General features: G+C 45.0%; 1 protein-coding gene and 1 long non-coding RNA gene across 5 annotated transcripts in view; one reads left to right on the top strand and one right to left on the bottom strand.

Annotated features, from left to right (window-relative positions):
* ARHGAP20 (Rho GTPase activating protein 20) overlaps positions 1-13,429 on the top strand; it is a 58,147-nt gene extending 44,718 nt beyond the window's left edge. For all 4 annotated transcript variants that reach the window (XM_039564680.1, XM_039564694.1, XM_010400548.4 and 1 more), the window contains 7 exons: positions 296-478; positions 4,677-4,855; positions 7,816-7,977; positions 8,996-9,105; positions 10,008-10,197; positions 10,646-10,757; positions 12,319-13,429. In XM_039564680.1, the coding sequence (XP_039420614.1) occupies positions 296-478; positions 4,677-4,855; positions 7,816-7,977; positions 8,996-9,105; positions 10,008-10,197; positions 10,646-10,757; positions 12,319-13,406 (2,024 nt within the window). In that variant the 3' untranslated portion in view covers positions 13,407-13,429. The remainder of the gene's footprint in view (positions 1-295; positions 479-4,676; positions 4,856-7,815; positions 7,978-8,995; positions 9,106-10,007; positions 10,198-10,645; positions 10,758-12,318) is intronic.
* Positions 10-7,821, bottom strand: LOC120411215. The gene is made up of 2 exons (XR_005603605.1): positions 6,076-7,821; positions 10-4,335 (listed from the first exon to the last, which is right to left on the bottom strand). It is a non-coding gene; the product is annotated as an uncharacterized LOC120411215 (long non-coding RNA).
* Positions 13,430-27,976: the final 14,547 nt, after the last annotated feature.

The following is a 27,976-nucleotide window of genomic DNA, read 5'->3' as shown; positions in this document are numbered from 1 at the left end:
AACACTGAATTCAGAAATAGTCACTTGTATTTTTTTCTGGCAGGCTTTTATGTGATACAGCTGTAATAGATCTGATTTTACTTTTACATCTGTTTAACTACACCAAACACAGTAACTCCCTATCTGCCAGAGTATGATTTATGCCCGTGCAAATATGGAGAAAAGCAACAATTCTTAGATTAGTGAGAAAGTGCTGCGGGCCAGCAAGCAAAATCTGCTTTTCCTCCAGGGCAGATGGAGTTTTGCAAGTCTCCAGTCAATCCAACAGAGATTATTATGATTTCTCTTTGAACAGGACATGAATATCCCTTTGGAATTAAAATGAGCCACATTCGTGACGCTATGCCCCACGGATCAAAGCACTGTGCCTGCCCCAGGCAGCTTCAGGGCCCTTTCTTGACGGAGCAGCTGCCCCAGGAGCTGCAGTGCCAGTTTGTGCTGAAGCCCAGCCAGGTGGCCGCGTGCCAGCAGCTGAACGGTACGTTGTCCTCTCACCCCAGCATCTCTCCCCACAGCCAGGCCACCTCCCTGGCTCTGCTGCAGAAGGCAAATGTGCCAGGCTGGGGGTGCAGTGGGAAGCACAGAGGAGCGTGCAGGTGTATCTTCCAGCTGCTCGGGGGAGTTTGCAGTGTAGCTCCCCCTGATTTGAGCGTGCTGTTGTATATGTGTCATCTTCGTAAGTTACATTTTGACAAGCTGCCTGTCAAGTGATTGTTCTAAAATCAGGAGAAAAGAAAGACAAAATCTCTCCCCTGCAATTTTTGTGCGTCTGTTAGCTGAGCTTCTCTCTGCAGCCCTTGCTGCGCTCTGTAACAAGGCAGGATGGTTTTATGGTTGAAGAGTCAAGGCTTGACTTGGGCACAGAATTCCCATGCAACATTTGGCAGCATCCTTTATCTCAGCAAGGTACTTGGAACTACACACCTGCCTCACTGGGACCCTCAAGTGGCAAAGTCTAGGCAGGTACTTGAGTACCTAGATGAGGTGAGCGGACAGAACTTTATTTCGGTACTCTTGAGTAAAATAAAGAAAGTAATATTTTCTTCTGGCTTTGGCCTTGATGCTGCAAAAATACGAGCACCTGCTCTCTGTTTTTCACTCTGTTGTCAATGACTGTGCTCTGCTCATGATAAAACAAATAAGGAGATTGTAACAGGATTGGGGCATTAGACTTAGGGCAAGGACACATCCCATGGTGTGTTTTTGTTGTTCTTAACATGCTAGCATACTCAGCTCAGTTAGGAACCCTGCCTTACTTCAACATTAATGACCATATCATAAAAAAAAAGCCATCCACACTGTTGTCTTGGGCACTCCCCAATACCTAAGATCTCCCACAGTATATGAATATGAATAGAATCCATTTGTAATGTTTTCAGAAATTAAGTACAGTGAAGCTACAGCAGGGTCCATTACAAATTATTCTGGAAATTGATTATATTTTATATAAATTAATTTCCTTTCCACATGCATTCATCCACCCCCTTCCCAGTGATTTGTATCATATATTACTTCATGGCATATTTTAAGAATGAGGCAATCTAGCAAAGGGGTGTAATTAGGTTTACAGGCCCCGCTTTGGCAGCTGATGTTGACTGGCAAAAGAAAATAGAAATGCAAATCAGGCCTGTAGAGTTCTAATGCAGATGTGTTATCACCAGTGCTGTGCAAGCTGCAGGAATGGAGGGAGCCTGGCTTGGGGCAGCAGAAGCCTGGGGCAGCCTGCAGGTCATGCACAGGGACTCCACTAAATGGGAGAAAGGCTTATAGTCCACCTTTCCTTCTTTGATCAGACAAAACCTGTTAAAGTGATGTGTAGGTGTGACTGCTTGCAAAGGAGGTTATCTCACATGCAGCACTGTTAGTTGCATTTTTTGTAACTCTTTTGGGTTTGGAAAATGGCAAAAATTACCTGCATGCAAGCCAAGGCTGTGATCTGGCTTTGGGCTCATCTTCAGGTCAGTAAGCCAAAATCTGTGTTGCTGTTGTTGGGTACTCACTGGGCACACTACCACATACAGGGTGAATTTACAGAGAGCAGTATCTGTAACCCCATACTTCACTGCCACATGCTGTGCTGTCCTCCCTCCCATCACTTCCCTGCATCAGGGATCCCTCTGTGCTGGCCATGCTGTCCCTTCTGGAGGCAGCAAGGAGCAGCTGCCCAGCTCTACCAGGGTGCACCACAGTTAGACAGCAGTGTAGGTGTTGACAGGCAGGCAGGACTGACAGCTGGCCCTCATGTCAAGTAAGTAGCTGTGTGGACACCAAATGTGGTGGTGTAATTGCATCAACTGTCCTGGCAGGATGGTTAAAAAAAGTACAGGAGAATTTTCTTTGTGAAAGAAGTGAAGTGTTTCTGTTGCCTCTGCTGTAGCCTTTCCGCATGTAACAGGAATGGCCACTTACCAGTTAAACATAGCCATTAAATAATGCTCACGAGCACATTCTTAAATAGGGCTGAAGATTTATTTAGAAGTTTCTGATTAGTTTTAAGGAGAGGAAATGCCATTTCCATGGCTAGGACACTAACTATGAATAGACTTTCACTTCATGTAAAATATGAGCAGAAGAGGTGGCTGCTGTGAGCTCTGACCAAAATTTTCCAGCAAACTGGTATTACTTTTTTTCTGATTGTGGCTTAGGGTAATCTACCAGAGCAAGGCCATGAGGTTTTTCTATGGAAGTACTTCTGCAGAGCAATAATTTGCATCTGTGTTGGCTGAGAGGAGCCTGGGCTTCTCCTAGTGTTACAACTTTGCACAGGTTCAAGGAAAGAAAGTGTACATCCACCCCTTCTCATCTCCTCTTCAGCTTAAGACTTCTCAACCCCCTTAAAAAGGGGGTTTGAAAAGGATGAGTTTTCCTGTTTTTCAGTGAATGTTAGTTTTTAAGTGGCAGGGCATTTTGTTGCCCTCCATCAGCTGTTGGTTTCTGCCCTGGTCTGCTGAAGAACACTGGCTAAGATTTCCTTCCTGTCCCAGGAGAGAGCTGCAGTTAGTTACAATGACCCTTTGCTCTCATTCTCAGTTTGAGACATGGCTGTTAAGAGGGGAACAATCAGTAAGAGACTAAGAGGAGTTCCTAATTTTAAGACCTTTTTTTTTATTCACTTCTGCTATTCCTTGTTCTCCAAAATAGCATCCTGATTTTTGCTTCCACTGAGATCTACAGGGTTTACAGAAAAAACCACCAGTATGTACTTGCCATTGTGTCACTAGAACACTGGCAAACCTTAGTTTGTGAAGTAGACCTTATTCTGGTGCTTATATCCAGCTCATCTAAAGGAAAAAAAAGTCATTTTGAAAGTTACAGGACAGTTCTGTTCTCCCAAAACATGATGTGTCAGGTAAAGCCTTAGACACACAGTAAAGCCAGACTTACATTTCTTGAACTTTTGGACTGCTTAAAATGTATATCCTCATTATTTTTTATGAAAATAATTTTTCTTCAGGCTTTCACATTCATATGTTCACATTTTGAGTTAAACTGTTAACTTTTCATCCTGTAAGCATCTAATGAAAAGACTTCCACCCATTCCCAAAGGGAGCATGATCTGGAACGGAATGATGTATAATGAAAATCACTCTTTGAGCTAAAACCCCAATTCTAATAAAGTATAGGAAAGAATAAAGTATTGGAGAGAAAAATCTGGTATTGTACCACAGTCCTTAATTCTGCAAGCCTTGCTTCTGGCCTCCACAACACTAGAAAGTAAAATGTTTGGAAGAACCAGCTAATTAAAATGTGTATGGGATAGGCAAGCAACTAAATCAGTGCTGATTGGCTTTGAAAACACCTTGAAAAGAAAAAATATCTCAGAATAAGTTTTTCCCCATTAGCACTTCTGTCATAAACAGTCCACACTCCTTTTCCCCTTAGCAGTAGCCCATGCTGTTAAGACCTCACACTGGCCGATGTTGAGAAAAGTCATATAAAAAAACCCCTTTTAATGTACCAATACCGGTATTTCCTTCTCTATACACTGCAAACAGGAGCTTCAGTTAGTATAGCTCCATCGATATCTCATGAAATATGTTAAAATGGAGACAAACTGAGCCCATCAGTGTGCTGGCAGCATGCTGAAATGCCATCTGGAAGGCACTGATTAAAGGGCAGGCACCGTCCCTGGGCCATGGTCAGCAAATGCTTGGTGTGAGGACACTGATGCTACTCTTGCACTGTGGAGAAGAGGGCAAGGGCAGTGGCTTTTCCTGGTCAGAAAATGCCATTAGTTGATTTTCTGGTGTCAACTGTGGGGAGAGTCTCCCACATTTCCAGGAGAACTAGGAAGCCTCTGGACAGCATGCCAAGGTGAGGGCAATGGTTTTGCACCTGTGGGTGGAAAATGAGTTATTTAGCAGAGTCCAGCCCTGTGTGAAGTCAGCAGGCTGAGGTTTGCTATCCTGCACTTGGTGGTGAGTGCTGACACTGCTCCCCCAGTGCAGTGCAGAGCAGATCCTGGTGATCCTCTTCAGGGCATGAGTAAGGCAACACATTCTACACACACACACACACAGAGGTATGTGCATGGTGGATTAGGCTTAGCTGGATGCAAGGAGTTGGTTGAGTTCATGACAGTTTTTCCTTTGAAACCATAGCAACCACCAAAACCCAAATACTGGAACTAGAATTGAAATGCATTTCTCGTAATAAACACCTTTCTCTTTTCCCAGACTTAAGCCAAAAGTCATTTAAAAGGAAAAGATCTATCATAAATTGGGCTTTTTGGCGTGGCCCAGGCACTCACTTGGACAATGCACCCCTCTCCTCAACATCTGCTGCTCCTGGGAAGCTCTTTGGCCTCTTACTAACAACCATCTGTGAGGATGACAACCTGCCCAAACCCCTCTTGGTGAGTCCCAGGCTCAGGGTTGGGTCTTACAGTGGTGGAATTTCTCTGTGTATTAAATGAAGATATGTTTGTAAATGGGGCATTGAAATTACCCAAGCAAAGAAACCAGAAAGGTTTCCAAAGGGAAACCTCGTTTGTGGTTCTCAGCAAGAACTTTGTTTTTTAACATATGCTGTGGTCAGGCCCAGTTAATAACAGCTTGAGAAATGTATGTGATCAGTCTGCTACTCTGGGCTATTTCTTCTTTATAGCCCATGCTATAAGGCTGGTTTCCTAATCCTCACTTACACAGTGTAAATAAATGCCGCATTCACACACACTTTTTAAACCACTCCCAAGATCTCTGTAAAATCCCCACATCCATAAATGTCCCATCTACTGTCCCATATAGGCAGCCCACGCATGCATAAAAATTCCACCTGCCCTTAACTAGGCAATTTCAGAGCCTTTCTTGAAGTCATTCCAGGGCAGGCAAGCACTCTGAGTCCTCATTTTTGGTCTGACAGCACCACTGCAAAAAATAGATGGGAATGGGGAGGCTACAGTAGCATCTTTTCATCCTCTCTTGAGGGAGCTCTGGTGCTGTGGATGCTCTCAAAACCAGCCTAGGAACATGAAAAAGGTTGTCCTAGAGCCCATTCCTAGGTATAATTAAGGCATATATGTGGCATTTTTGGTCATTGGAGGGCTGCCCTGTTGTCAGTGCAGCAGATGAAATATTTACAGAGTGGGAATGAGCCCTGCAGGATCGGGCCCTTTGTCCTAACAGCCCAACTTCTGTCTGGAAGAAGTTGCCAGAACCCCACTGAAATCAGTGGGGTCACACCAGTTTATAGGAAGAGATGTTTTGTCTCCTAAGCCGGTGCTTGATATGCAGCTTTATCACTGTCTGAATAGTGAATCATACCAGGACTTTTCAGGTCTTTTAATAGTGTAAGGTTGTTATTTTCTTTTGAAGGAGCAGTGTGCATTTTCATCATTTAGGTTATTTAAATAAGCCCTCCAGAGATGGACTCTGTATGACTATGATCACCTGATCCCTCAGTCTCTCTGTTTAAGAGATGAGCCAATGCTGCATTTCAGAAATTTTTCCAAAACATAAATATTAGTAAATTTTTATCTGAAAAAATACCCGGAGTTACTCAGCATAGAATCACAGCTTGATAGAATTCATGCTTTGAATTTTAAACATTGTGTTTATGCTACAAAATATAACTTACTTCTGAATTCATGCAGCATCTCTGGAGAATAGAATACTGGGGGACTGAATGGGATTTACCTGCAAGAGAAAGAAAATATTGGGGATGAATGCTACAGGCCTGGCTGGCTAACTGCTTCAGAGCTTCCAGCTTGCTTTCACAGCTGAAGGGCTCTCTTTTGGCCAGTGCCACAGTGAATTGTCTTGCACCTTAATTTCATTCCTGTAATTTTGTCTGGGTTTGTTAGTTTAATAGGGGCTTCCCATTTTTACCTTGTGAATATTTTTGTTCAAAATATATTTTCAAAGCATTTGTGCTTTGTGCTAACATCCTGTGCTGTGGGACTCAGCGTGTTTTGATGGCTCTAAATTTCTGCAAAGAAAATGAAAATGCTGACATGAGTCCCGCTGCCATGAAGGTGCTCCTCCAAAGCATCCTCACTTACGTGAATTCTTGATCTTGAACTTCTGCAAGAGTGAGAAAGAAACATTAAAGAATAAAAGTAGAAGTAATAGCTTCCATTAGACTTACATGCACTGCTGTGTGGCAGGAAGACCTACCTTACAGCCCAGACTAGGAAAGTTCCCAAACTCCATTCCTTAGCCATTGCTGTTCACTAATTCAGTTTAATGATGATGGGCCAGTGTCCCAGGACCGCCCCCCAGTGTCTCTTTTCTTGCCATCATTTTTGATAACTTGGTCCTCAGGCCAGTGTGTGCGTACACATAATCTGCACGTGGTTCCCCTTTCGAAGAGATAAACATGACAAATTCTACATTGCTTGGAGTGGGCCTGCAAGAGGTGACCTGCTTGTCTGAGAGATGGCCCGCAGGAGACCGCAGAGAGCTAAGCATCTGGCAAATGTCATGAACATATTATCTCAGGAGAAGTTTCAGCATTTCCTTTTCTGCTTGTTTTCCTCTCTTATGTAACAGAAGAAATCAGTCCCTCCTGTTATTGTACAAGCTAGGAAGGAATCTGCCTCTTTTCCCTTTCCTATAATAAGCTGCCAACTTGTTTAATCCCGTGCAGTCTCATTTGCTTCAGGGGAGCCATAAGCTGAGCTTTATCCCCCTTGGAGTGACCTCGCATGCGGGAGCACCTTGCCCCAGAGTTGGTCCTGCCGACAGCCCTGAGCTGCTTGCAGAGTCTGATACCACTCACAAGCAGCAAACAGGGTGAAAACCTGACTCTGATCTGCTGTAGAAGTGCAGATAAATATGAACAAACAAAGCACTTTCTAGTTTAGATAAAAATCTCATTTTTTTCAGACATCAGCAATGGAACAGAAGTCTGTCTCTGGTTGGTGATAATATTGACCACAATGATGAGCAGCAAGGGTCTCATAGCTTCCTGCAAAGTAGTGTCTGCAAAGTAGTGTCTGGCTGAGGGCACTGTCAGATGCAAAGCTTTGAATTAGATAGACCACTCTCCTTTTCCCACACCACAGTGTTTACACATTTAAATGACTTGGCTGAAACTTGCACAGGTCCTGGAAGGTCATACAGAAAGTTAGTGCTTAGCAGTGGCAGCACAGTATTTCTGAGAGGATGTTTTCCAAAATGAGAGCCCCAGATCACAGCTTTGCTGTGCAGTTTGGCGTGATCTGGGGGGGGTGAGCCTTGACTTGTGTTTGATTTCTGGCATTTTTTAGGACTAAAGGTTTTCAGCTGTGGCAAAAATGGCAAAACTACATTTTAGTGGCACTGGACAATAAAATATATTTATGAGAAATCCTTTTTGCCTTTTAATTTTTTTTAGGACATGCTTTCCCTCCTTTACCAAGAGGGGCCTTCCACCAAGGGTATTTTCAGACGCTCTGGAAGTGCAAAAACCTTCAAAGAGCTAAAGGAGAAGCTTGATTCAGGTGCTGAAGTGGACCTGGCCTGTGAATCCATATTTGTGACAGCATCTTTGTTTAAGGTATGTGAAGAATGTTTCTGTCTCCCATTTTGGGTGAGAGCAGCACAGATCCTGTGCACAGCCAAGGAGGGCTTTTCTCCAGCAACGGGCCCAAAGAGGAATTGGTGGACCGAATTAACAAGAATGTGCTGGCACATTGACCTTGTGAGGATCTCCAAAGGAGGCTACCACTGAATTAGGATGAGGAAGAGGAGTAGCCAGCTTGTTTTGCTGACAGCTTTCCTGAGGTCTCTGCTACAGCCTGGTCCTGTTACACTCTCTTTATCTCTGCATATGCAATACTAAAGGGCATGTTTGCAGACCTATCTCCTTACACATCAGTATTACCCTACGCTGCAGAGCCTAGTGAGTTTATAGTGTTGCCATCAATATTTGGATTATTTTTTTCATGCATTATCTTTTGTTACAGTCTTGCATGTCAAAACCAATGTTCCTTGTGCAAAAAAAGCATCATAGCTTCCCTCATCCTAGGTTTTTGGGAAGCTAGGATTTGGTCTTCTTCCTAAACTGCAACAGTTTCCCTGCCAATTGTGTTAGGAAAGAGGACTAGCAAGACTATCAGTGACTAGTTTAGGTACTCCGTTGATTAGGGGACGGAAGGAAGGGATGCCTTGGAGTGCTTATGGTCTGGAGGTATTTGAGCTTGTCAGCTAAGGAGAAGAAACAGGGACTACAGATGAAATTAAGCGGTAAGTAAAGACAAACGTTATGCAACATCAAAATAACTGGTCTCACTGCAGATTTTTTAGTTCAGCAACATCAGATGAAGCATAGAAATACCTCTGTTTTGTCAAAAAAGGGTAGGGAAAGGCAGGAAAAGATTCACTTTAAGCATAATCTAAAGTGTCTCTATCTCAGATGATACTCTTCTGGTTTTGGTTGCTGTGTGTAATGATATGGTTGCCAGTGAGTGCTGTCCCATGGGCACATCCTCTTGTATCTGTGTATCTTATTCCTGCTCCCTCACATGCCCCAGAACAGCTGCTCATGTGTTTTGTTCTTCTTTTCTCTTGATAAGGATTTTCTTCGCAACATTCCAGGCAGTATTTTATCATCCCAGCTGTGTGATAAGTGGGTCTCTGTGCTGGATCAAGGAAATAATGAAGAGAAGATAAAGAGCATCCAAAGGTAGTTACTTATGTTCTCTACATTCTTTTCCTATAAATGTATATCCCAGAATGCAGAATCATAAATATTCAACTTACAATTTTTTAAAATAGATGCTAAAAATATATTTGTATATGACAGAACATTGAAGCTTACATATGTACTTAAGTGATTGTCTGTATGAGACAATTTTCTGACTCTCTTTTGTCCTGCTTTTCTGCCTTTTGTGGACACCAGTAAATACATTAAATATCCTTTCATGAAAAGAACAAAAGCAACTTGTATTATTTGTAAATATGATGTCCAAAACCTGAATTTCTGTCTGATACAAAATCCAAAACTACCTGTGGGGAACTTTAGAGTCCTGGGTGAAAGGGAAGCTGAAATCAGTTCTTCACGTATTTTCCCTCATTCATCTCAAATTTTAGTGACCATTTTGAAGCCAAGATGGAATTGTGAATGAAATGCTGGAGCATAGTGACAAGGGAAGCCTCCAACCTTGCAGGTGATACCAAACAGAAAGTAGGCAAAGTCTGTGTCACAGGAAATGGAGCTTTGTGCAGTAGCTGACTCCAGGAGTATTTACACACATATTTAAGGCAACTAGATGGCATGGACAGACTACTGAAGTGTTTGGGGAAGTGAGTGGTGAATTATCAGGCAACTTAGATGAAGTACAGTTTCATGTCATACATTTTACTGGGCAGAGCATAATTTTGTGTTACAGTGTTTTCTGCTGTTCCAGAACACTGTTTAGAGACACAGTGAGGGAAACAGCTGAACAAGAACACCTCTTTTACATCCTCCCTGGTTTAATTAGTGGACAGTGTTACCCTGTTGCTGCATTTCCATTATCTTGACTTGTGTGACCACTATGGAAAGTGGTCACTAATGTGAAGAATTCTGGTTTTATATGTTTTCAGGTTAATAGAGCATCTCCCCAGAGCTAATGTTTTTCTCTTACGTTACATCTTTGGAGTACTGCATGGAATAGAAATGCGATCTGAAGAGAACCAGATGAATGCCTTTAATCTGGCTGTGTGCATTGCACCTAGTCTGCTCTGGCCTCCTGTATCCTCCACTCCTGATATAGAAAGTGAATTTATTAAAAAGGTAAGAAACACTTTGGTGTAGTAGAAAACCATACCAACTTTCATCCCACTCAGCCAGGCTGTTGGTTACAAACATGAGAACAGTCAGTACCTCTTCAGATCAGGACTTGTCCTCTTATCAGGGCTCCAGCAACATTCATCAATCCATTCTCATTATCTGTCTGGAAGAAGGGAAGAGAGGTCATAAAGCAATGCCCAGTGTATCAGCAAAATGCCTCTCTCATCAAGATCTCTGGTTGTGGTGACCTCGGAACACGACAGAGTAGAATGGAAAAGATGTACACAAGGATGTATACCAGGACAGTTTATCTGGGCCCAGGAGACTGAGAGAGAAGTTCCTGGCTGCCCTCATGGATGACACTGTGCTCCTGTTCCTCATCTGTCTGGTGAGCTTGCTCTGAGTTGAATAATAGAAGATCTGACATCTCTCTCCCATTGCTTGGTTGCAGATTTCTAGTCTGGTACAGTTCCTCATTGAGAATTGCTGCAGGATTTTTGGAGATGAAATTACCTCCCTCTTTGGAGAAATACTGATGACATGCAAGAGAGAGAACAGCTCAGGTAATACAGATTGATGTTTTGATCCCTTTAAGACAGCTAAACTCAGGCAGGCAAAAGATTGGTATATTCCATGGAAGCATGCTGTTCATTCTTCATGTGGTGTTCCCAGATACTGCTGTTCTCTTTCCTCTGCCCAAAGAATTGCTCATAATCACTGATTCAGCTTACCATAGACCTCGACCATATCACAAAATGCTTTCACAAGTCATCTGAACCACTATGGTTGAAAAAGGAGGGAGGGGAAACAAAGAAAATAAAAAAAGAAAAAATCTAGAGAAGGTTTCCTCTCAAAACTAGAATTTTTGCATTAGCCTGTGTTTTCCCAAAATATCAGGAAGTCGGTGATCAACAATGGTCATAATACAGCTGTCATCCCATTATATTTGGGTTGAAAGTGTCTATTCTTCACTACCAAAAGAGAGAGATCTCCAGAGTTTCAATGGGGCATCCAGATTTTGCTGCTAGCACAGAAAAATTGTGGAACTAGTAACTGAAAGTGTTTGGCAGACTAGTTTACAGAGCTTTCCAGATTATCATTAATGCTTTTTTTCTCTCCAACCCTCTGATTTTGACTTTGTAAGGAGTTTTGTGTCTCTCCTTAAAGTATTTCTAAAGCAGAATTTTTGTAAAATAAATTTTGTCACAGGTGGCCTGTACTGAAAGTGGTAATGGCACTTGTGTCGGCATGTCTGACTGACTCAGTGTGGCTGTTTCAAGCTCCTCGTGCTCTGCCTCCAGTGAGATTGGGTGAAATCCAGTGAAATTTGGCCTGCCCCTCCTCAGGAGTGAAGCACATGGGATCTGTTGTGCTGGGATGTGCTGGCAGTGAGAGCTCAGACCCATGACAGGTTACAGCAGCTGAATGAGTTTTCAGGCAGGCACTGAGGCGTGGTGCCTGCCCATGCATGAACTGTGTCTGCTGCAAATGTGAGATAAGACAGCTTAGCCTAAGCCAGAGCAAAAGAGATTTAATGTAATTCCAATTAATGCAGATACAGGATAGGGCCCAGGTGTACACTGCTCAGTGCAAATGAGGTGTCTGTTTAAACTGAGACTAAAACTTCACAGTGTTGCTCTTAAAAATATTGTATTTTCTGCAAAAAGCAGAGGTAAGAAGTATGCCCTGTTTTCTTCATTTGTCTGAAAGAAGGAAAGAAAGGTTAAATGTTGCTTTCAATATCCAATAATGAAAAGAAAAATAAAATAAATTACCAACTCAGTATATGTATGTATGTAAATTATTGGTTACAGCTGGATTATCTACTATCCACTTAAAAAAACCAAAACAAACCAAAAACACAACAAAAACCCCCTAACCCTTATTTGTGCCATTATCCTGTATTTCTTGACTGAGCTATAGCTTAGTACTCACTTCAGCTTCTCTAGTTCAAAATTAAGACAGTAATTTTTTATGAAATTATTAGTATTTCTGCTTGAAGAATCTTTAAAGGGCAAATGCTCCTGAAAGTAAAGGATACTTGCCAGAAAAAAAGAAAAAAAAGCTGCTTTTCAAGAGTGTGGTTCAGTCACTGATGTGTTAACACTTGATTTGTCCTTGTAGATGTTGCTTCTCTCCATCAGAATGACTCTTCCTATGACAGCCTGGAAAATGAGGCGAATGATGAAGCTGACTCTTCCTCCAGTGACTGGATTAAAACCCGTGATCAGGATAACAGGAGCAGGGAGTCTGTCTTCACTCTGAGCGATGGCGATTCGGAGCAGACAGAGGTGGATGAAATCCAAAGCCGAACCAAACTGAAGCAGTTGGCAATTTCTGCTGACATGCATCTGAGGTTTTCCTCGCAAGAAAACTCCAACGAGTCTCACTACTCCAGTGGTTTCCCCTCAGCAGCTACCTCGGATGCTCCCAAGACTGTGAGGAGGCACCGGCGCTCCTCCGAGCCTGCAGTTGGCCTCCAGACCTGCAGTTCCGCGCGCACCGATGCCGGGCGTGAGAAGGCAGCGCGCAAAGCCAGCTGTGACTTTGTTCTTTCTCACGAAGACGAAGAGTGTCTCTGCCAACGCCGCTCATTGCAGGTGGAAAGGCAAAAGCTCAGCAATCAGAGCTTGGTTGTAGGGATTAATGTTGGTAAAAGTGACAACACAAACCAAAATGTTGAAAGGAAAGACCTGTCCCATTGTCTTCTGCCTCCAACGCCTGAAGGATTAAATCTTTGCTCAGGATTTAGCTCTTTTAGTCAGTCTTCTTCTGGGACATCTCCATCTGTGTCATCAATTTGCTCCCTGGACAGTGCTTTCTCCCAGTTTTCAGACCAGGCTCTGTTTACCCTAAGTGAAACCTCCTGCCCTTTTGATAGCACTTTTCAGTTGCTAAAGAAACACGAAGACGCTGCTGCTCCTGTGGCTGATGACTGTTTGCTTACAGCCACCAAGGTGCCACCATCTCCACAACCTACTGACACTGGGGCTGAGGGGGGCTTGGTGGGGGCTAGCACCAGGTCAGCACCCCTGAAACCTACTGATGGAGTTGATGGCAGTTTCATTAAGCCTGACCTTCAGCCATTGCCTCTGAAAGTCACTGGAAGAGACAGACTTCATGATCAAAGAGGAGGTCTAGAAAAGCATTACAGCAGTCCAAAGTTTGAAGAGACCGACCAAAGCTTTTTGCAGAGGAATCTTAATGCTTAAAATAAACACCATAAAGAAAATGCCTTTGGTGTTGATGTGTGTTCATTTTAAGTTTAACATCCAGGTTGTTCAAATTTAATTGAGCAGTCCCTGGACTCACAGGTTTTCTTTCTTTTAGGAAACCGTCTGAGTAATGTTCCAATATAAAGCTTTGCAAGAATATTGTAAGAATAATAAAAATTGCTGAAAAGCAAGCAAATAGAAATCTCCTGAAAATTTGGAAGGGACCAGGAGGTAGCTAAGGCCAGTGTCCTGTTCCCTGACCCTGCCAGGGCAGCGGGCTGCCTGCTGGGCCTCTCTCCTTGACCACTCAAGTGTTGAGCCTTGCAGATGTGAGTCCCAGTCCTTTGTGCTTTTGATGTAGCGTGCAAAGTCAGCATAGCTTCCATAACTGTGGTATTATACTACTGTTCTGAACTGATAAATATTACCTTCATTGTCCTCCAGGGAGTGTGTTGTTTTCTGTATGTTTATACAGTATTTCGATAGGTGTAGTTATTTCTTGCACACTGCAAAAGAAAGCAAAAGTAAGCCCGAAAATATGTAAAGGGAAATGCTGAATCTTGTAACTAACACCTTGCAACTCTGTGTTTCATTTATTGTGCTTTGTTGGCTGTTCTGTTCATGTTTAAGTTGTGAATAGTTTCTTAACATTGCTGTAAATGGCATTATGTATTATTGCAAGCAGAACACAAGAAATTTTATTATGCAACATCTAAAACATAGAATCACAGAATGGATTGGGTTGGAAAGGACCTTAAAGATCATCCATTTCCAACCCCCCTACCAGGGCAGGGATACTAGACCAGGTTGCTCAGAGCCCCATTCAACCTGGCCTTGAACGATTCCAGGGATGGGGCATCCGTAACTTCTTGGGGCAACCTGTTTTAGTGCTTTACCACTCTCTGAGTAAAGAATTTCTTCCTAATCTCTAATCTAATCTGCTCTCAGTTTAAAAACTTGCCCCTTGTCCTGCCGCTACCTGCCCATATAAAAAGTCATCTCCCTTCTTTTTATAAGCCCCCTTAAGGTACTGGAAGGCCAAAGTGAGGTCTTCCTGAAGCCTCTTCTTCTCCAGGCTTAACAATCCCAACTCTCTCAGCATTCCCTCACAGAAGAGTTTTTCCATTCCTCTAATGTTCTTTATGGTCCTTCTCTGGATTCGCTCCAACAGCTCCATGTCCTCCCTGTGCTGGGACCCCAGAGCTGGATGCAGCACCGCAGGTGGGGTCTCACCAGAGCAGAGCAGAGGGGCAGAATCCCCTCCCTGGCCCTGCTGCCCACGCTGCTTTGGATGCAGCCCAGGACACCTCTGGCTCTCTGGGCTGTGAGGGCACATGGCTGGGTCATGTCCAGCCTCTCCCCCAGCAGTACTACAAGTCCTTCTGCACATGGCTGCTCTCAAAGAGTTCTTCTCCCGGTCTGTACCTGTATCTGGGATTGTCCTGGCCCAGGGCAAGGTGCAGCACCTTGCACTTAGACCTGTTGAACCTCCTGAGGTTCTCATGGGCCCACTTCTCGAGTTTGTCCAGGTCCCTGTGGGTGGCATCCCGTCATTCTGTTGTGTCAACTGCACCTCTCAGCAACCTGTCACCTACAAACCTGCTGAGGGTGCGCTCGGTCTCGCTGTGTCATACATCATATAATATATTAGAGTAATGCATTATCTAAATGCTTTGTATAATATATCCTGCTAAATTTTGCTATTATATATGTTCTGAAAAAAATGTGTATTTTTGTACTTGCAAAAAACTGCTGCTAATTTTACAAGTTCTGTTTTGTTGTTACGGCACTGGTATTGATGTGTATGCATTCAATGCTATATATTAAATATTATTTGTTATGTCATAAATTCAGTTTATATTCTGTGTATTTTTTTTTGTGTCAGTTCTACAAGCTATTGCTGAAGCAAAAGTCCCAATGATACCACTGCAAATCCTGTGTAAGAAAGAACTGAAGCATTTTTCCTCCACTTGGGGTGGCATCATTCCTACTGCATGCCATCATCCTGTTGACTTTTGTAAATTCTCGTAATTCTCAAGCAAGAATTTGTACCCTTTTTCTCTTCATCTAGTGGTAGGAGGATGTTTTCAGCTAATGGGATTCAGTCAACAATATGGAGGTGAAGAGAGACCTCGTGGGATAATACATATTAGGATTGGGAGCAAGGAAAGGAGGGGAGTAAACCAATGAATGAGAGAAAGATTTATTCTTTATTATTAGCAGGGGTATAGAGAAAGCAAGAATGACATGGCTACACTAAACACATCTGAGTGTGTGTGTGCATGCATGCAATGCTTCTGAAATCTCATTGATTCATTCCTTAGCTTTCTGTTTCCAAGAGCCCTGCCCCACTGCAGTTAATAGTGGCCAGTACTGGAGTTTCAGGTCCTGCTCTGCTTAACTCTGCTCTCCTAAAGGTGCTGCTGCTCCTAAGTCACTCATTTCTGAAACACGTAAACAGCGTCCAGTGCACTCGGCTGTTTCCAAGTGTTATCAGCACAACAGGCTTTTAACTCTTTATGAAACAGAATATCCATTCATAAAGCAGATTTGGAGGAGGGGGGAGAGTCTGTTAACAAAGTTATAAATAACCTTACTTGAAAATACAGAATCAGGGAGTTACTATTTTGGGCTCTAATCCTGCAAATGTATCTGTAAGCAGAGCTGCGTTTGTGGAGACCCATGTAATGCAGTAAACCATCATGCACTTAGAACAATACTCGAATGTATAATGTATGCAGGCTCTGATTTGACTGCAATTTGTTCTTCCTTCTTGTATTCAGCTATTTTAATGAAAAGAGTGGTATGCAGAATCTGATCTGTAAGTCACCTTCCAAAGGTAAATACTTTGTGTGCGTTTTGAGACCTGTCATCTAACAGCTCTACATATACACCTCCTTCAAAACAAACAGAAAAAGACTGATTGACATGATGCTATTTTGAAATAAAACAGCTACTCTGCATTTCCATTTCTTTTCAAAATAGTAAAAAGCATATTGCCATGCTGCCAAGATTACATTGAGCAGCAAATACTGATTCATTGCATCAATAATAAAGCTTTAGAAAATCGCTAGTCTCTGCAATATAAATTTTCTGTCCTGCAGATGGTATCTTCCAACAAGTCATTTATCTCTGCTGTCTGAAGAAAGAGTGTATCAAAGTGTGCTTCGATGTGAAGTGAGTTATGTGTCTGCTTTTGAGCTGTAGCTAATGCTAGAGTGCTTTCAGCTTTAAACGTGTGGGAAACAAGCGGGATGTAGACCCAGCACAATTTGAAATGCACTTCTGTCTTACAAGATACTCACCCTGCTGCTGCACAAGGCATGGTCTGTGACAATCATAAAAAAGAGGGCTAATGGGGAAGATCACTGTCTGCAATGCCTCAGTGAAAGAATTAAATGCTGGTAAGATCCAAAATGGATTGTACTGCACCTTTTCAGAGTGCCAGATGCAACTCTGAACGCTCTAGTAAGCATCCCCCGGCTCTGGCATGGGCTCTTCCATGGCTGCAGGTGGATCTCTGCCTCCCCGTGGTCCTCCAGGGGCTGCAGGGGCACAGCTGCCTCACCATGGTCTGCACCAGGGGCTGCAGAGGAATCTCAGCTCCAGCACCTGGAGCACCTCCTGCTCCTCCTCTGCACCCACCTGGGTGTCTGCAGGGCTCTCCCTCTCACATTTTCACTCCTCTCTCCAACTGCCATTGTGCATTTTTTCACCCTTCTTAACCCTGTTATCCCAGCTGCTGGGCTCAGCTGTGACCAGCACTGGGACCATCTTGGAGCGGGCTGGCATTGGCTCTGTTGGACACAGGGAAACTTCTGGCAGCATTTCACACACACCCACTGACACACACACTCTTCGTAGCCCCATGCTACCAAAACCCTGCCACACAAACCCAATACATTCTGTGAGAAGGTGGTGGAGTAGGAGTGGCGCCAAGTGCTGAGCCCCCTCTTCTGCCCTGGCTGCAGCTGCATGTCCCCCACATGTCCACTCACTGTGGGTCACCAGCTGCCTGTCTCCATAAACTAGGGTGGCTGCCTTGGAGGAGCTGCTCAAGTTTCTGTGACAAATGGTAGGTGAGATGTTCCCCAAATGCCTACTTCTTTCGTGAAGCCCCAAAACCTCCCAGAAAAACCATACAATAAAAGGATGACTGAGTTAGGGAAGAAACAGTGGCTGTGGCTTCTCATCCACTGCTGCCAAGGACACAAAATGAAACAAACTGACAAATTGCCTCACTACTTGGACTTTCTGTCCCACTGTTCTCCTTGTTAATGAGCATCCTGCCTGTGTTTCACAAGTTGCTAGCCATCATTCCCTTCAGAGATTAATATAATGTAAATTTAGAGCAATTTGTTCTCAGCTTGCATTGAAAGATTTTGTATTTTTTGAGCCCTAATAAAGGTCCCCTGTGCCTGAAATGTCATTACTTGTTTTTTTGAGTTTGTTGGGTTGTTTTGGTTTGGGGGTTTTTTGGGACTTTTCCATTCTTCTTCATCAATCTCATAAATGCTATTGCTTCATCCCTGCAAGTTTCATCTCTCCAGCACAGCACAGCCCAATTCAGGAAGTGGGAAGACATGTACCATCTAATCCTTGTTTAAACAAGTTTGTAGAGTTCAAGCAAAATAGATTAAAGGTCCAGGAAATGAAGCATGACCTTTAAACTGAAGGTGTCTCTCTATCCAAAACTCCAGATCACTGGATTTCTGTTAATAGCTGCTGTTTCACACCCTTTTTGGTTCTGGGACATATGTGGTGCCAGGACCTGGTGGTTGACATCTCATTTCCAGCTCTGCTCCTGATGTGCTCTATGACATTTGGCAAATTTATTTGCCTCCTCTGCTGCCTGTTTTGCACCATTTGTCTTTTCTCTAAGTATCCTGGTTTGCTGGGTCAGGGTGGTGGCTGGTGTTTCCTCCCATCCTAAACATAGCTGTCCACCCACGCACAGCCAGACATGGGGGACTGGGAGGTGGCTGCTGCTTTTGGGGCCCACATGCAGAAGTGCAATCACACACGTACACATGGTGAGGCTGCCATAACCCATGCAGACAGACTTGCTTCACGTATTGTAGATCAGCCTGTGCATCTACAAAACATCCAAAACAGTCTCACTGAGTTGGGCCTATCAACTTCCTCTCATTTTTGTCCATAAAAGCACTGGGGAATGGGGTAATTCAGGCTGGAAGGGGCCTCAGGAGTTCTCTGGTTCAACCTCTTGCCATGGGCTTGCACATTCATGTAGAATCATAGAATCATAGAATTGTTTAGGTTGGAAAAGACCTCTAAGATCATCAAGTCCACCACTAAACCAAGCACTACATCTACACATCTTTTATGTACTTCCAGGGATGGTGACACCAACACTTCCCTGGACAGCCTGTTTCAGTGCTGGACAACCCTGTATGTTTTCCTAACACCCAGTCTAAAACTCCCCTGGTGCAACTTGAGGCTGTTTCCTCTTGTCCTATTTTTATTCGAGGGGAGAGGCCAACCCCCACCTGGCTACAGCCTCTTTTCAGGCAGCTGTAGAGAGGGATAAGGTCTCCCCTGAGCCTCCTTTTCTCCAGGCTAAACACTCCCAGCTCCCTCAGCTGCTCCTCACAGGACTTGTGCTCCAGACCCTTCCCCAGCTCCGGTGCCCTTCTCTGGACACGCTCCAGCCCCTCAATGTCTTTCTGGCAGTGAGGGGCCCAGAACTGAACACAGGATTGGAGGCGTGGCCTCAGCAGTGCCCAGTACAGGGAGACGGTCACTGCCCTGGTCCTGCTGGCCACACCACTGCTGATGCAGGCCAGGATGCCATTGGCCTTCTTGGCCATCTGGGCACAGCTGGATCATGTTCAGCTGCTGTTGACCAACACCTCCAGGTCCTTTTTCACCAGGCAGCTTTCCAGCCACTCCCCCCAGCCTGTAGCACTGCCTGGGGTTGTTGTGACCCCAGTGCAGGACCTGGCACTTGGCCTCATTGAACCTCATACAATTGGAGCTGGCCCTTTGATCCAGCCTGTCCAGATCCCTCTGCAGGGCCTTCCGCCCTCCAGCAGATCAACACTCCCACTCAGCTTGGTGTCATCTGCGAATTGACTGAGGGGGCTCTTGATTCCCTCACCCAGATCATTGACAAAGATATTAAACAGAGCTGGCTGTAAAACTGATCCCTTGGGAACACCACTTGTGACTGGTCACCACCTGGATTTATCTCTATTCCCCTCCACTCTCTGGGCCCACACATCCAGCCAGTTTTTCACTCAGCAAAGAGTTCACCTGTCCAAGCCATGAGCAGACTGTTTGCTCCAGGAGAATGCTTCAGGAGACAGTGTTGAAGGCTTGTATCAAAGACATGCAGCTCATGTCCAGATGAGGGACAGCAATGTTCATCACAGCTGGAGACATTTAGTTAAGAGCAGCTGACTCAGACAAATAAATAAATCTGTTAAATAATCTGTTTTGGAACAGATTATGATCACAGAATATACTAAGTTGGAAGAGACCCACGAGAACCAAGAGTCCAATTCTTGGCCCTGCACAGCACCATGCCCCAGAGTCACACCATGTGCCCAAGAATATTGATGACAATTTCTTAAATAACCCAGAAAATGTCTAAGAAACCAGCAAAAGCTGTAGTCTTACACCCAATCTTCACATTATCCCAAAAAACTTACGTATCAGGAGCAGAGACTATGCCACGTTTTCCCTCAGTATTTAGCATCTCCCCATATCCTGTGTTCAGAATACCTGAACATGCCTAAGGAGATAGCCTCAGTCCAGACACCACTGGACATCCTCAAGCACTCGCATCTGGAGGAAGACCCAAGGCACCAGCTGCACTGGGGGCTTTTCCCTCTCCAGGGTCTGATGTGGGAAGTGGCTGAGCAAGGGGCTGCGGCTGCATCGAGCCTCACCTTTGGCATTTGTGCGAGGCCACTTCCCCATGGAAGAGTCCTTCGCTCCTGCCAAGTGTAAGAGGCGCTGGAGCATGATGTCTGCTGGCTGAGCAGAGACCCACATCAACATCAGGGGAAGGGAGCCAGCTCTCTCTTTCACAGACGTGCTTGCATGATTTCACTTGCTCCCAAGATTAGTTGCCGACGTCTCTGTATTGAGGCCGCTGTCAAGCTAAACTAATTGACCCACTGGTGCCCAAAGGGGAAGATTCTTTGGTTAAAGGTGTTGAATATTTCTGTTAGGGCATGGTTGCCACACAAGACCTAAAGGTTTTGGACATCATTTGTGTTTTATAAATATGTACAATGCAGTCTGTAATGATTTTTCCTTGATAGTAGCTTTGCTAGAGGCCCTATTTTGTCGGTTTCATTGCGGCTTCACTGCAAATGTCAGCAGTTGCTTGAGGACAAGTACTCGGTAGCTGCTGCCAGTTGCATTAAGTTAAATATTTCAGAATTTAGCCATTCTGTGACCCTGCATGGGAGAGGTGTTTTCAGAACAGAAATTATTTCTCTGCACTTGATTCTCATGTCACAAACTATTTCCATCAATATGCTACAAATCTGCTCTCAGGCTCAGCAGTATTTCTGATATGACCATTGAAGGCAAGGCTCTCCTCCTCCTCCTTCTCCTCCCCCTGGCTTGGAAGAGTTTCCACAGGGTTCCCTGCTGCCCTGGAGGCTGGCACGGGCAGGGGGGCTGGGTGGTCTGCTGGCCAGGGAGGGAAGGGATGGGAATGTGCTGCCAGTGTGCACAGCTGAGGCTACACCATCCCAGATGAGCGTTTAGACAACGAGCCCTGACAGTAAGGGCTGATGAAGACAGAGTGACCTGTGGAGAGTGACCCACTGGTGACTGAAGCTTGGACTCAAGAGGATCCCTACAGGAATCAAAGGGCAATGCTGGTTGCAGGATCCCAATCACCCCCACTCGCACCAAGGGAGCCCCATCCCATTCTCTTGGACTGTCAGAGGAGAGTGGTCAGCTCAGGGTTCCTGGGTGAACCTCACCAAGGCATTAGTGGGACCCCACAAGAACTCATGGCGGGCTGTGGGGGAAAAGTGTCTGAGGCTGTGGGATGGACACCCCTTAGGAGGTGTTCCAAGGGGGCTACAGCACTGTGCAAGGCTTGTCCTGGGATGTTTAGGGCAAGGATCAAAGGCAGGGACAGGGAGGGATTAAGATGGACTGGGGAGGAACCAGCATGAGAAAATAGAAGGGAAAGGGGATTAAAGGGGCAGGTGTGGGTGACAGCTGGCTGGTCAGAACACAACCCTCTGACCAAGCCCTGTACCTCATTGCCACAGCCTGCCCTAGTCTTACTAAATATTCAGATATAATGATGTAATTAATTATGTATTACTACTACTACTAATTCTTTCATTGTCTCAGTTGACTTTCTGTCAAACTCTAATCTGAGTCCATGTGAGAGACCAGCACCAACCTTCAAGCCATATGAGTGGGCAGCTGCAACTGAACCGAGTGCCAGCATCTGGACTGGGGCCACAAATCTCAGAGACTGGAGGGTGCCAGTGCCAGCACCTGGGGGAACTGGGGCCAGCTCTGGGGCACACTGAGTAGCCAATGCCAGATACTGGAGAGACCCCTTTTCCATGTGTATGTGCATATTTCCCAAGTGGATGCCAATCCTGATGAGCTGGAAGGAGCAGTACCTGTCCTGTGTGCTGTTCACGTGTGTGCCAGCACTGTGTGCAAGTGGCTGCCTCACAACAGAGACAGCAGTTTTGAACAAAAAGAGGGCTTTTAAGCATCAAGTGCCTCACTGACAGCTTGCACAGAAGATGTAGGGTGAAATGCTTTGAAATGCTTAGTGCAGGAGAGGGATGATCTCCCCAGATCCAGTCAAAGCCAGCAAGGGGGTCAGTCCCATTTGCTACAGTGAGCAGCTCATGTGGAGCCTGACCTCACAGCAGGCAACAGCAGCTTTGTTGTTAATGCTATGACTTAAATGTTTTACCTGAAGAAATGGGTTTTACCTGAAACACCATTGAAAGCACCATTGGAAGTTCCCTTAGCAGAGCTGAGGGCCTGACTGGGTGGGGGTGGCAGGAAGGAGGCAGGGCTGAGCTTAAGTGTTTTATTGGCACAACTACTTGGGAAGGGGACACCTGACACCAAGTCCACAGGGGTCCGTGACATGAGGAACCTGAGGTGACCAGGTGGACAAGGAAGTTCATGCCCCAAAGTCATCCAAGTCAAAGACTTGGTCTCCACAAATGGATGTCATTGAAAGATGCTCTTCTTTGCTCAGGCCCATCTGAATACCTCTATGGCATTGCTGTCACTCTCCTGATTATCCAGATATGTGAAGAAATGTGGAGCATCTAAATGATGTCATACTTTTCATGCAGAGGTAGATGAGGAGTCTGGAAGGTCACCTTCAGCTGAGCTCCTGGGCTTGGGCTTAACTTCAGTGTGAAAATAGTCCCAGTAGAAGTACAATAAGATTGCTTATGCACTTAAATTCCTTACTGGCCTGGAGCTGTGCCTATGTTCTAAATAAATTAGAAACCATACCAGATGTTCCTGCTTTATTGAAAAAAAAATGATTCCTATGAAGCTTCCATTTACAATTTTGATTTATATTACAGAGGTCTATCTATTATTTGATAAAGCAGAGACTTCCAAAATATTATTTTATTGCGTAAGAAATATTAAAAAGTATTCAATACTTATGCATCCTGTCTAGATATAATTTAAAAAAAAAAAAGAGAGAAAGAAGGATTTGTCCAATAAAATGTTTGGCAAAGCCAAAGTCTGAATTTTTTCCTTTTTTGTTTTACCTTGGGATATGAATTTACAGTCGACTTGTCTGAAGTGCATAAATTCAACAACATGGTAATTGGTTTACTACACGGAAACTGGAGGCTCTGACCTTGCCAAGAATTTTTACTGTGTAAATTCTTCACTTTTCTCACATTCAAAAAGGCCATAAAAGCCATAATTCTGAAAACAGGTCTCAGTGAACAAAATCTCAGCCCTGCCTCAGGGTGAGGAGACCCACACGATGTGGGTGCAGAGCAGGTCCCACTGTAAAAGGGGTTGTTAGTCCAGGCTCATCACTCTAAGGTATTTATGGCCTTAATACAGTCCCCATACTTTGCTTTCTGTTAGAAATGCTTAGACTTCCATCTCATAAAAGGATGAGTGCTCTCAAATCTGATTTTCTTCTGTTGCTGATGCAGAATCAGACCCTGAAACCTACTTATTTTATAACAAATTTCTTTTATTTGGGTTTATTGCAATGAATGGGAGAAGATGGGATCGGCTGCCAAACTTCCAAACGCAGGGTACAACACCTCTCTGCTCTTCAGGTCTGTGTCACCAGCTGGGCTATGAAATACCTTCTGAGGAGGGACAGGGAAAGGACAGCCCTCCAGAGCAAGACAGGGACAGAGGTGGCCAGGAGCACTTGGAATCTGGATTCAGGTCCAGAACAAACATTGATCTGCTTTTTTGTCCTTGCTCCTTTGTCCAAAAGGAGACCTTTTGCTGCTGGTTTGCAAGAGAAGCAGTTCAGAAACATCTTCTGAATTGTTTTCTGGGAAAAAAACCCAAAAAAGGTGTATTGGGTTTGCATGGCCAGGCCTGTTTCCTGACTGCACTGCAGGTGTATGGTCCATGCAGGACATAAGGGGAGCTATCTACTCTACCCCACACTGGTAAACTGAGAACAGTGGATAAGAAGGCTGAGGTACTCAACAACCTTTTTTGCCTCATTCTTCAATGGCAGCCTCTCTTCCCACACCTCTCACATGGGTGGACTGCAAGATGGGGGCCAGAGGAGCAAAGAGATTCCCACTGTAAGAGAAGATCAGGTTCATGACCACCTGAGGAACCTGAATGTACATAAATCCATGGAACCTTACGAGGTGCATCCCTGAGGGAATTGGCTGATGTAGTTGCCAAGCCACTCTCCGTGATATTCAAAAAGTCACAGCAGTCAGGTGAAGTTCCAGGTGACTAGAAAAAGGAAAATATTGTACCCATCTTTTAAAATGGTAGAAGGGAGGACTCTGGGAGCTGTCAACTTGTGGGAGAGACTCGATCCCATCCTTGAAGCAAAAACCTGTCTCTTGACATGTGGATCATTTAGCTCAGAGGAGAGAGAGTCCATTGCACCAGCAGTCATCAGTTAATAGCAGTATAAACCACCAGTCCCTGGTGCATCTTGTGTGTCCAGTGACAAAGTGGCTCCAATAACACGCTTGTCACCTCCACTGGAAGAACCCACCATCCTTTTGTTGCTGCAAGCCCAGTGCTCCTTTGTTTCTGCCAATCTCTTGTCTTTTGATCTCCTATCCAGGTGACACTGGAATAACCGAACTCCCCAACACGGAACGTGTCAGACCCAGCAGGTCAGGGTTCAGTTCCAGCAGGTGAGTCTGTGGGGAGGAGGGCAGCTATTTTACCACGAATTTCCATATATCTAGAAGTCAAAATAAAAATGAAAATGTCTCACAACCTACAGGGATCTACTGAAAAGGGAATTCAGGAATGGAGCACATTTGGAAAGCCCATTCCTGGCATGGAGAATCCTTGCTCTTGTCATCCCTTGAGCATCACATCCCCACTGAGCCCAGCCCAGGTGTCTGAGCTCTTTCCTCGCTCAGTGCTTGAAGGGCCTTTGGGCGACCACCCAACAAACCCGAGATAACCCATCAGGTTTGAGGCAGGAGGCTGGAGTACTTTCAATTATTTTCCTCTCAGTATATGTGATAACAAAATGTCAGCCCAACAGTTATGGGTTCGGCCTGTTCCCTTGCAGATTTCAGCTTTTTTCCCATGGGTGTTATTGATTACGAGGAGCTGACAAAAGCATGTGCCTAAGATTTCTTTTTTTATCAGCTTAGCTATTTCCAAAGGGAAAAATTTTGCATAGTATGATATTTTTAAAGAGAAACCAAAACAGTTCTTACAAAGGTGAGCTTATTTTTAGAAGGAAATATACAAAACAACAAAAACCAGCAAGAAGATGTTTTATGTTATAAGCTTGGGAATGATAATTTTCAGTCACACATTCATTTACAAGACTTAACCCGGAGATTTAGTGACACTTTGCCATATGCCCAGCTCCTAACATCCACCACAGGGAGCTGTCCTGGAGAGGCTCCGCAGTGGCCACCAGGTCTCGGTGCTTCATTGCTCAAGAGCACACAGACACACATCATATCCCAAAGTAACCAATACTCTTGACAAAATTGCCCAGAGCAGCAACTCCTTCTGGAGGTGGGAAGATGAGGACAGGGCTGCCCCATGCATCTGCCCCACGATGGCATATCCATGCAGGAAGAGCCTCCCTGCAACACCGGGGCTGGAGCCAGCACTGGCTCTGTCCCCCTTCTCCCTCCTTGGGGGCACACAGTGAGGACATGGGAGAGGAGGACCAGCTGTGGCGACAGCCTTTGCATCCTCGCACAGGTGATGCCTGCGTGTTTCCATGCAGGGGAATTTTGCAAAAAGTTTTTGGGTCCATGTCAGCTTTTGGTATCTCGAACTTGCTGGTAGCAGTGAGTTCAAGGCTGAGCTCTGCCCACATGTGAAAGGCTTTGTTTCAAACCTGCCACCTGCAACAAAGTGTTGATGAAGGGTTGGCTAAAACCACAACCAAAGTTCCAAGCCTGCCCCCTCCCCAGGCCTAGGGCATCCAAAAGGCCCTGGGATCCAGATGTGGGCAGGCCTGAGCCTGCTGGACCTTGCAGGACCTCAAGCAGGCAGGTCACACACAGCCTGTTGCTTTCCTGGAGCAAGGGAGTTCACACTCCCTTTGAGTAATCAGATCTCACCAGTTTTAAATACATAGCTTTTTACTGGTAGGGGGTGTGGAGGAGAGGTTTCGATTTGTCAGAATATCAGGGAGTGGATGTGTTCTGTATGTAGCATTGAGCGTTACACCAGAAATCAGTCCAGAAGGATGTCGTCTGAATCCCTTATTTGCGGATTTACCATACGCAATTGGTCTTAATTGGAGTCTGGGCACTCTGTGAGCGCCAGCGAGTGCGGATGAAAAGCTCCATATACATATGCATGCGTGTGTATTCATCTGTGTGGGCAGAGGAGGAACATGCTCAGCATTGCTTATTGCTTCCTTCCCCATTCAGAGGCTGGCTCCGACCAGGAGCAGGACCTGTATTCTGCCGCCTCGTCCCACGTCCCACGGCAGCCCCGACACGTGCACACGCACTCCCACAATGGGCAAGTGGCACAATGAGCTGTGCACTGTGGGGTGGCTGCCCAAATGGTTGCAAAGACCCTGCTGGCTGTGGAAAAGGGCATCAAAGGAAGCGGGCTGGGCTCACAGGCAGCGGAAAACAGGACTGTATTCTTCAGATAATTTATTTGCAATGAATAATTCAGCTAGCTTTTGCTGGGAAGCTGGATTAAATACAGAGCATTAGGCACACTGAGAGCCCCCAATAAAGGGTGCTATTCACTCCTAGCACAAAGGAATATTATTTACTATCATTAATTAACTTCCACACAAAGCCACAGCCATTTCTTTAGGTTCTGAGAAAGAATAAGAGGAGAATGTGAGCACAGAGCTGCTGTAATTTCCCTTTGGTTTTCTCTCTCCCTGCAGACACACACTGGCTGCAGGCTGAGCTTTGCTCCCTACAACATTTTTGGCAATACTGTCCCTGTGCTGATGCGCAGGCAGGTCGCTTGTTGCAGCGGGGATGGATGGATGGATGGATGGATGGATGGATGGATGGATGGATGAGCTGAACCCGCCGGCCCCGGCCCTGATGCTGGGCTGTGCGGGGGTCCCGCCCGCAGCGCTGGGCTTGGCGCTGCCCCAGCCCTGGCTGGTGGCCGTGGGGCAGCGCCCAGGCCGCCAGCGTGGATGCAGAAGCCTGGTGGGTGATACAAACTGGCATTCCCCGCGCTCCTGCAGCTTAAGGGATTCAGACTGCTCCGAGTAAAGCCTAAGGAGGCAGAGAGGCGTTTGCCTTTGGGAAATGGGTTAAGGGTCTGGATGCTCCATCTACCTAGCGAGAGCATTTTTTAGATTTAATGAACCTCTGTGCTAATTAGTTCTCTGAAGTGTCTGCTTTGAAATACCAAGCTTTAGGATAAGCAGAAATGCAAATTCTTGGCAATTATTATTGCTGCTGCAGTAGCGACTACAGAGCAGCTCTTTGCAAGCAAAAAGGGAGATAGGGGGCTTGTGCTGGGTGGTTACAAAGCTTGTTTTCATCTGTTACATTGTGCTCCTGGCAGGTGGTGGTGTAGATCACACAAAAGGCTGGGTGGAGATTCTTGGTCAAAATATTTTTCTGCTGGAAGACAAGGGTTTAAGTTACACTGGAATATTTCATAAATACACATCAATTTTTTTTTCCTGTTTAAATAGTGCTGAAGCCCTGTTCTCTTTATCCATGAAAGTCCACATTTTCTTCTGACATTTTAGATGAAAAAGGCAAAATGAAATTCTACATCAGTTCTTGCTTCAATGAATGACATACTTCTAGAAACATCAAGAAAAGAAGTCAGAAAATTAATGTCTCAAGTGGAATTAGAGGCTCCATTTGATTCCATGTGATTTCCCTCTACTTTTTTGTTTGCTGAGAAACCTTTAGGTCTTTGCAGCC

The sequence above is a fragment of the Corvus cornix genome, chromosome 1 (genome assembly GCF_000738735.6).
Source record: "Corvus cornix cornix isolate S_Up_H32 chromosome 1, ASM73873v5, whole genome shotgun sequence".
NCBI classification, from domain to species: domain Eukaryota; kingdom Metazoa; phylum Chordata; class Aves; order Passeriformes; family Corvidae; genus Corvus; species Corvus cornix.
The sequence above is the reverse complement of the archived record's forward strand: the minus strand, read 5'-3'. Positions and strand labels throughout refer to the sequence as shown.